Genomic DNA, 9,120 nt, shown 5'->3' with positions numbered 1-9,120 from the left:
CCCCAAAACCACCACGCCAGGACCGTGACGTCCAAGTTCAACGAGCTGGTCTACCAGTACCCCATCCGCATCCCGGAGCGCTACTCCCTCGTGATCCGCAGCCTGCTCACGCAGGAGGGCATCTGCCTCACGCTCAAGCCGCAGTTCCACTTCCTCGAGGTCGCCTACCCCTACGTGGCCAGGTGCGCGCGCGTGTGCCCGCCCTTGCATGCGCAGGTGCTTGTGTGCGTGTGGATCTGCCTGCGTGCGTGCCTCGACACTCACATGCTGGCTTGTGTGAAAGTGTGCGTGCACGCTTGTGGTGCATGCGTGTGTACGTGCGACCTCGCCGTGTGCCTCACCTCCCTGCGCGCCTGCACATGTTCAGCCAGGTACCACCTCACCTCATCTCCAAACCTCACCCTCGTCCTCACCTCGTGCGCACCTATCTAAACCCTACCCATCTAACCCCTACCCCTCTCCTAATCCCTGCCTCCCGTGCCGCGCAGGCGCCTGCTGACGGACTCTGACCCGGCCCTGCGCGACCGCCTGGTCCAGGTGCTGTTCCAGGGCAACAAGTTCCAGTGGGCGCGCCTCACAAACCTCATCCAGCTCGCCAGGGACGGCCCCGCCAGCAGCGCCGCCAACGCCAACGGCCCGTCAGCGGCCGGCGGCCTCGACCTGTCGGACACCGTGCGCGACGCGGTGCGGCTGGTGCTGACGGACGGGAAGCTGCGCGCGCAGCTGATCGAGGCGCTGACAGAGGACAATCGCCTGCACGTGGACGAGGTGGCCAAGCTGGTCGGCATGCTGGGGCCGGGCGTGGACCCCGCGCGCATCGTGGGCTCCGTGGTGCGCGACCTGCCCACCCTGAGCCGACAGGTCATGCTGTCGTGGGCAGACAGGGTGCTGGTGTCGTGAGCACACTCTGGGGTGCAGTTTCGCCACAGGGTGCGGTGCGGCATGCCCGCGCGGCGGGCCGCGCGCGGTCGCTGCGCGGCGGTGTTGTTGAAACATGATTTCAGTCCTTTCGAGTGTGAGCGAGTGCTCGAGTGATGCCGTGCAAGCGGCGGGGTTTCGAGCGGCGGCTGGCCGCAGTTGCGATCAAGTGTTCCCGGGTGTGTTGATTACTCAGGGTTGTGGTGCTGCAGCGTCGACGAGAGGGCGTGTTTCTGCCGAGCGTGTGCCTTGCCCATTCTGACCTCCCCGCCCTCTCGGCCTACGCGCGCATTCCTTTTTGACAACCCCCCTGCCGTTTGCGTCGTCAGCCGACTCATCCCCCCGAAGCCCTGCGCTACGCGAGCGCTCGCTGTGGCAGTGCGGCCGCGGTGGTTGTGGCGCGAGCCCAACGCTTTCAGAACCCAGGCCGTTGAAAGCTTGGGTTCTTGTATTTGTGCCCTCTTGCTGATTTGAGCAAGGCTGCACTTGCGATCGCACATGCTCAGGCCGACCCGACCCTGTTTTATCATTTTAGCCTGCTGATCCCTGACCTTGCCCCCGATTGGTGGCACAAGGTCGACACGAGCGCCGCCCAAACATGCCTGAGGGTACCTGCCATGTGGCACGCTCTCTCCTGGGGCGGGCGCACAGACCTGGCACCACCTCCCCAATTGGCTGGCGGCGCCTGGGCTTTGGGCGCGTTCACCTGCACCAAAGCGTGCCAAACACACCCATTCACTGGCACGATAGGTTCTATCGCTTTCTCTGTATTGCACCTCTGCCGTTGGCAGCTGTGCGTTTCCTCGGATCGTAATCGTCAAAAGCAACTCTGCAATCATGGTGCAGCGTGTGCGCGCAGGACCCTCAGGAACTGGGTTGACCACAGTGATTGCTTGGTCAAAGGCAAGCCAGGAATATGGGTAGCATGCATGGCGTGTTGCCAAATGTGACGGGCACATTGTGGCTCAGAACGGCATCCTGATGGGAGCAGCAAGAGCATGCATGCTGCCAGGCAGGTGGTGTGGTACCTACTCGGCACGGGTAATCGGTGCGCTGTGGGATCGATGAGTCTTTGAACCAAGCGATCACGTCAACAACTTCATTCACTTCGTCGCGAGCATCTGCATGTCTTCTTACCTACTCACGCACCAGGAAAGCCAGGTCTTGCATCCGGCATACAGCACCACGAGTCAGGCCTTCGTGGTCAGCGCCCTCCAGCCGTGTATACACGACTTAGGCGGAGCATAGCACACGATGGATCAGCGCTTCGAGTTTGTGAGTGGCGGAGGCACCTGCTGTGGGAGCAAGCCCCTGCGAGGTCGCTCGACTGACCACGGCCCCCTGGCGAACGCAGATCCGTGACATAGGGAGTGGTAACTTTGGAGTGGCGCGACTGATGCGCGATAAGGTCTCGAACGAGCTTGTGGCCGTCAAGTTCATCGAACGAGGGTCCAGGGTGAGCCGGGGTGGCTGATCGGGTCGCAGAACAACATATTGAACCTCCATGCCGGGCACAGGGACTCGCATGACGCGTGCGTGCGTGGCTCCACCCCCGCAGATCGACAAGAACGTGGAGCGCGAGATACTCAACCATCGGATGCTAAACAATCCGCATGTTATAGCTTTCAGGGAGGTGAGGATAGCGCGCGTGGTGTGTCACGCAACCACATGCCAGCGCAACGACGTCGCCCTGGGCTCCCGACCCCCTGGAGGGGGGGGATGCATTCATCTAGCAGTCCAGCAGTGTGCAGCGGCAAGCAAGGGTCCTTCAACAGGGTAGTTGTGTAGGCATCATTGCCGTCTGTAAATAAGGCAGCAGCTCTTCTATGAAGAGCTCTTTGTGAGGGTGAGACGGCTCCCATCAACTGAGGCTCATCAACACTCTGCCCCCTGACGTGCAGGTTTTCCTGACGCCGACGCACCTGTGCATCGTGATGGAGTACGCGGCGGGCGGCGAGCTGTTCGACCACATCGTCAAGGCGGGGCGCTTCAGCGAGGACGAGGCGCGCTACTTTTTCCAGCAGCTGATCTGCGGCGTTGACTACTGCCACAGATCGGTGAGCCGCCAGGGCCGCGGCGCAGCGCGGCGTGCGCGACAGCAGCTGAACAGTAATGAATGCCCAGCGGGCGGGCGGGGACTGGAGCGACTTTTTGCATGCTGGCCGGTGCGGCTGCCCGCGCTCTCAGGCTCTGGCGGCTCGCATCCGCCGCTCCGACCGGCACAGCTCCGGCCCTGGCGCCCCTGCCAGATGGCCCCCAGGGCACAACCCTGAGCCGCGGCGCCGCCGCCGCTGCGCTGACTGCAGGGCGTGTGCCACCGCGACCTGAAGCTCGAGAACACACTGCTGGACGGCAGCCCCGCGCCGCGGCTCAAGATCTGCGACTTTGGGTACAGCAAGAGCGCGCTGGACAGCCAGCCCAAGAGCACCGTGGGCACGCCCGCGTACATCGCGCCAGAGGTGGGCGGACGGCAGCGGAGGGCGCGGCGGGGGCGCTGGGTGGCAGGGCCGGCGTGCATGCGTGCTGCCTGGAGTCGGTCGAAGGGAGTGTCGGATGGAAGGGTGGGAGGATAGAGTTGCTGCTCGTTCCCTTCATACGCTTTGTTGTGGAGAGATCCGCATCCGTGGTGGCAGCAGCGGCCGGGGGCAGCAGCAACGGTGGCAGCAGCTGCAGCAGCAGCAGCGCCGGCAGCTTCGGCAGCAGCGGTGCGGCGTGATCGCAGCAGCTGGAGGAGGGTCCTGTATGCAACCTCCCTCCCCCCATCACACACACACACCCACGCCCCCCCCTCCTGCACCTTCGCCCCCCATCCGCAGGTGCTGCAGCGCACCGCGTACAACGGGCACACCGCAGACGTCTGGAGCTGCGGCGTGACGCTGTACGTTATGCTGGTGGGGGCCTACCCCTTTGAGGACCACACTGACCCCAGGAACTTCAGCAAGACCATCAAGGTTGACCGCTGCTGGGGTTGATCGCTGCCCTGCGCGCCGTGCCGCATCGAGGGCGTGGGGACCTGACAGGCAGGAGGGGCGCAGGGGTCGCGAAAGGGGGCCCCCCTGGAGGCGGTCCCACCGGCAACCCCAGTGGCACCGTTTGCCGGAGCGTCCATATGCACCCGCCCCCAAGGCGAGTCCGCCCCGCCCCGCCCGCCTCTTCGACCGCCCCGGTGCCTCGACTGCCCCGCGTCCCAACCCCCTCTCTCCCCCGCCCCCGCCCGCAGCGCATCATGGCGGTCAAGTACGCCGTCCCCCCGCAGCTGCGCATCAGCGCGGAGTGCCAGGACCTCATTGCGCGCATCTTTGTGGCCAACCCCGTGCAGCGCATCACGCTGCCGGAGATCAAGCAGCACCCCTGGTTCCTGCGCAACTTGCCGGCAGAGCTCGCGGTGCGCGCAGGCGGCGCGGACGGGTCGGCGGGGCGCGTCTGGGCCCGCAAGCGCAGGGGCGCGTGTGCTGTGCGGTGGGCGTTGGCGGGGCCGGGTGGCGCGCTAGTGGAGCACGCACCTTTTCTTTGCTTCCGCGCCCATCTTGAACTGCATGCCAACCCCCCCCAAACGCACGCTCAAACACGCGCACGTCCTGAACATGTGTACGCACGCGCACGCGCCTCCACACTCCCTCTCATACCCACGCATGCACGCGCACACACATGTGCGTTGCAATGCAACACACAACTTGCGACACACGCACGTGCAGCCCACACAAACACTCCCTCCGTCTCTGTCCCTCTCTCTCTCTTCCACATACACACACACGTGCACTCACTGTGTGCCTAGCACTCAAACCACTCACTCATCAAACACGCACGTGCGCGCGCACCCGCACCCCAGAATGTGAGCCTGGCGCGCGCAATGCCGGAGCCCAAGCAGACCGTGGAGGAGATCCAGCGGCTGGTGCAGCAGGCGCGTGCCCCCGGGGCCAAGGCGACGCACGAGATTGACCCCGAGGTGGAGCTGGACGGCATGGATGCGGAGGAGGAAATGATGGCCAGCGTGGGCAGCGGCGGCAACTACGCGGTGTGACAGCAGACACACACAGCGATCCCGCACTTCCTCGCCGCGGCGGTGCGGCCCGGCCGCGTCGCGCCACGGCGGGCCGCGACGGTGCAGCGGGCCGTGGTGCGCCCGCGGGCGAGTGGCGGGTGTTTGGCTAGGGGGCTTGGAGCGCGCGCATCCGCCGCTCTGGGGGTGCGGGCAGGCCGCGTGAAAGCCTCAGGTCGCCTTCGTGCCTGCGACGGCTCCAGCAACCAAGCCCGCCATCTTGCGAACACTAGCGAGCATTCCACGAAACGCCCTGCTTTTCTGCCATCGGCGGGCGGTCAAGTGCTTGGGCCGCGTGGCCGCCCGGCGTGTGTGTGCCGCCACACGTCCTTGCACTCCTCTATGGGGCACTCTGGGGTCCACTTGCGATACGAGCGGCCGCCCTCAGAGCTTTGTATCTCTGCTCGTGGCCACGCCTGTGTCTTTAATGGCTTGCTGTTTCGTTGCAGCTGGGAGGCCCCCCTCCTCTCCCGCTCGCACGGCCGCTGAGAGACGCGCGCCGCCCTGCTGCTAGCACTTTTGCAGGGGAGCGTGCTGTTGGCCAAGGCTTTGGCGCTCCAGCTGCTGCGCGCGTGCCCCAGGATTGCCTTTTTGGCTCGACATTGGCTGGTGACCTCCCCTTCTCTCCCTCATCTTTGGCCTTTACCCCATACGACCCTCAGCCAGACATCTGATGCTTCTGGGCCGTGCGTGACCGGAGCACTTGCTGCCTGGCATCGTTGCACACGGCTAGCGCCTGGAATCGATGCGGACGCGTGCCTGCGTGTGCACTTTGGTCGCTAACTTCTACCGTCAATGCATCCCCATCAAACGAGGCGCGGCCCAGGCCTTGGTCTGGCTACTTTTGGGGGTCCCTGCACTTACTGCCCTGTCCCGCAGCACGCACTTGTTGCATTGTAAGCACCGACACCCCTCATCACAATGTGTGCTGATCAGCGCCTGATCGCCACACCCGGCGCAGGCAGCTCCCACACGCAGGCTCATCGGTGTGAAGGAGCCCGCTCTGAAGGGAAGCAGTATGTGTCAACGGGCAGAAATGCCGCCTCAGCGCGCAGCACTGCTGCAGCGTCAACTGCGAATACACTGCCAAGCAACCCTGTCAAATGGAAAGCAAAGCAGCCTACGGCGCCACGGGCTCCCCGCCCGGACCCAGGCAGTCCATCCCGCGCGCGCTGCTGTAGTGGCAGACCGACCCCGGCGCCAGCGCCGTGCGCGGCGCCGGCTGCTCGGCGACGTCCACCACGAGGTGGATGCGCTCGGCCGATCCGAGGTTGGAGACCCTGTGGGCCACGCGGTTGTTGAGCTCAAACACGAGGCCCTCGGGGGCGTCGAGGCGAACGCAGCGGCCGTCCAGCTCCAGCTGCTGCTCCTGTTGCTGCTGCTTCATTGACTGCTGCCGTAACTGTCGCTGCTGCTGCATTTGCTGCTGCTGCTGCTGCTGCTGCTGCTGCTGCTGCTGCTGCTGCGATTGCTGCTGCTCATGTCGCTGCTGCTGGCTTGCAACACGCGCCGCGTGCAGCCCTGCAGCTGCCTGCAAGGCGGCCAGGTTAGCCGCAACCTCGGAGGCGCGCCGCAGGACATGTTCGGTGTACACAGTGCTGCCTTCGCCGCCCATGCCCCCTTTAAATTCCGGCCGGCCGCGGTGATTGCTGACACCCATTTGAACGGGCGGTGCCGATAGCTGATGGGCTGTCGACTGCGCCGCGGCGGCGGGGGGCGTCTCTGGCGGAGGCGTCCACTGACGTGGAGCGGCGTTGACGGCCGCTAGGCGCGGGTTGGCAGGCAAGTGGTCGCCGGGGCAGGCCTCGAAGATGACACCAGAATTAGTCACGAGGGGCACGTGAATGCGGTGGGCAAAATGGGCGTAACCGCCCGTGTCCTGAGGTGTGTTGAGTAGTGGGAGGTTCACAGGGTGGGGCCCAGGTGTTCGGACCGATGCCCAGGCTGCTGCCGGCTTGGTGTGGGTTTGAGAGCAGAGCAGTGGGCATGCACCGCGCCACAAGGTCTGCACGACCAACCAACAGCAGCCGCCCCTGGCCGTACTTGGAATGCGAGCGCCTGCGCTGACCTGGTGCAGCCGTATCTCGGCTGCGCCCGGCCGCATGCGGGCCAGCTGCAGGCGCACAATGTTGTGGATGTCGATTGGGCCCAGGATCTGCGGCGGGATTGGGCGGGGGTGGCCATCACTCAGACCGCAAATCCATACACCGTGCCAAACAAGCGAGTGCGCATAAAACGTACGCATCCGGCTAGAAATCGAATGGTTGTGTTCAAGCGAGGGTCTCTCTGCGCCTCTCACGAGAAGGGCGCGGGGGCGCTCCACAAGGAGTGACCAAGGGTGGCGCTTTTGGTGGCCGCGCACCTCTAACAGCAGCGGCTCCAGGGTGGGTGCGAACAGCCGGTAGTAGGGGAACTCAAACACCTTGGAGAGATCCTGGCTGGAAAACATCAGCTGCGCGGTGTGGGCGGTGCAATCAGTTGCTTCTGGGGACGTCCATCTCCCACACCTTCGATGGGGCATGCAAAGGGGGATCACAGCAACCGAAAGTGGTGCCTATGCCTCTGTGCCTGCATCCCCGGCCTGCGTCGTTTGGGCAGAGCGCACACCACGATGGCATCCACCCCCGGCTTGAAGCGGTCCATGTTGGCGCGGCGCCCCGTCATGGCGGCGTTGGAGGCGGCCTGGTGGGCGGGGTCCCACACTTCTGGCGGCAGTGAAGCCAGGTGGGCCTGTATGAGTAAGGATTGTTGGGTAGGATACGTTTGGGCATGGAGGAATTTGCTTGAAGAATTGTGCGCTTATCATAGTCATGATGTTCTCTCCAATGCGGGTAAAGATTACAACCCAGCCGGCGGCGACGTTGGGGCTGCACGTGAGAAGTATTGCAATACTGAGAAGGCCGCAATGTTGCTGCGGGTGCAGGGCCGGCCAAACCAGGCGGGTCAGGTCAGCACGTCTGCAGCAGGGCGCATCCAATGGCTCGCCTTGGCAGCCGCCACGTCGACGTGCAGCAGCGGCAGCTGCAGCTGGTGCGCCCACCAGGGCTCGTGCCCTGCCTTGAGGTCCAGCCCCATGAAGGGGAGGCCGCTGGACCAATAGCCAGAGGCCTGCGGATTGGGTGTTCATGAACGGGCCAGATTTGTTTTGAGGCGGGTTGGGGGTGGGACCGAGTACTCTGAATTCATACATGGTGATGCACTTCAACGGGGTGATGTGCGCGTGGCCCTATAGCCGTTGGGGGTCGGGAGTTGCTGGGACTGGTGTTGACTGACGGCGTGGCTGCGGGCGGGTGGCGACTTGCTGACGCTCCCCCTCGTGCAGACAGCTCGGGGAGGGGGCTGCACCCCCCAAAGCACCTGTGGAGGGTACCCCAGCCGCTCCAGCCGGCCCACCGCCGCGCCCACCGCCGCGCCGCCGCCCGCCGCCACCATCCCGCCCGCGCCCGCCGCCGGCGGGCCGCGCTCGTCGAGGGGCGCGCCGCTGTAGACGCCCCTGTAGGACCCCTCCTTCCCCAGATGCGGCGCCGCAATCACGTTGAGCAGCCCCCCCGTCTCGACGCGCCGCCGCCAGATCAGGCGGCCCGCGGTCAGATCGTACGCCGCGATTTCGCAGGCGTGATGTGGGCTGGCGCGGACGTCACGGGGCGCCCATGTCGACACCCCAAAGTAGGCTATGTCGTCCAGAACCGCCAGCCCCTTGAGGAACTTCCCGCCTTCGGGCGCCTGTACGAGGCAGGGTGAGGCCCCGATGTCCGCGATAGGCGCGGGGGCCACGCATTCTAGGCAGCAGTGCGCGCGATGCTACATAAATTCGTTCCGAAGCACAGTGAGCGCCATCACAACTATGGTACATTACACGCATCACGCGCCCCAACTTGCCGCCAGCTGCCACGGTCGAGCCTCGACATCAGATCACTGCTGCTACGCAAACCCAACAGCATGCGACCTCCAAGCCCCCCAGCCCAGACTTCACAGAGCCTTCCAACAGCAAAACACCCCACAAGCCCCTCCGACAACCCCAAAAGCCCCTCCCCCACAACCCTAAACCCCCAAAGCCCCTTGGTAACCCTGACTACAAAAGCCCACCAACAGCACAACATCCAAAAGCCCCCCAAAACCCTACACCCCAAAAGACCCTTCACAACCCTGTACCCCCACAGCCC

The 9,120-nt window shown here is 64.8% G+C and overlaps 3 protein-coding genes across 3 annotated transcripts; 2 read left to right on the top strand and 1 right to left on the bottom strand.

The window, feature by feature from the left end:
- Nucleotides 1–208: 208 nt before the first annotated feature.
- Nucleotides 209–900, top strand: MNEG_10826 (putative aarF domain-containing protein kinase; the record flags this gene model as incomplete). The annotated part of the gene is made up of 2 exons (XM_014040704.1): nucleotides 209–216; nucleotides 489–900. The coding sequence occupies 2 exons, from the start codon at nucleotides 209–211 to the stop codon at nucleotides 898–900; spliced, it is 420 nt and encodes a 139-aa protein (XP_013896158.1).
- A 1,272-nt stretch (nucleotides 901–2,172) lies between these two features.
- Nucleotides 2,173–4,939, top strand: MNEG_10825 (hypothetical protein; the record flags this gene model as incomplete). Its single annotated transcript, XM_014040703.1, has 9 exons — nucleotides 2,173–2,193; nucleotides 2,273–2,374; nucleotides 2,477–2,551; nucleotides 2,820–2,975; nucleotides 3,225–3,377; nucleotides 3,532–3,630; nucleotides 3,735–3,809; nucleotides 4,139–4,303; nucleotides 4,748–4,939. 9 exons carry the CDS (start codon nucleotides 2,173–2,175, stop codon nucleotides 4,937–4,939), a joined length of 1,038 nt encoding a protein of 345 aa, XP_013896157.1.
- Nucleotides 4,940–6,077: 1,138 nt separating this feature from the next.
- Nucleotides 6,078–8,794, bottom strand: MNEG_10824 (hypothetical protein; the record flags this gene model as incomplete). Its single annotated transcript, XM_014040702.1, has 7 exons — nucleotides 6,078–6,488; nucleotides 7,026–7,112; nucleotides 7,320–7,409; nucleotides 7,565–7,687; nucleotides 7,913–8,065; nucleotides 8,315–8,680; nucleotides 8,783–8,794. 7 exons carry the CDS (start codon nucleotides 8,792–8,794, stop codon nucleotides 6,078–6,080), a joined length of 1,242 nt encoding a protein of 413 aa, XP_013896156.1.
- Nucleotides 8,795–9,120: the final 326 nt, after the last annotated feature.

This window comes from Monoraphidium neglectum, assembly GCF_000611645.1.
Source record: "Monoraphidium neglectum strain SAG 48.87 unplaced genomic scaffold scaffold02475, whole genome shotgun sequence".
NCBI classification, from domain to species: domain Eukaryota; kingdom Viridiplantae; phylum Chlorophyta; class Chlorophyceae; order Sphaeropleales; family Selenastraceae; genus Monoraphidium; species Monoraphidium neglectum.
This window is presented reverse-complemented; position numbering and strand designations above follow the sequence as displayed.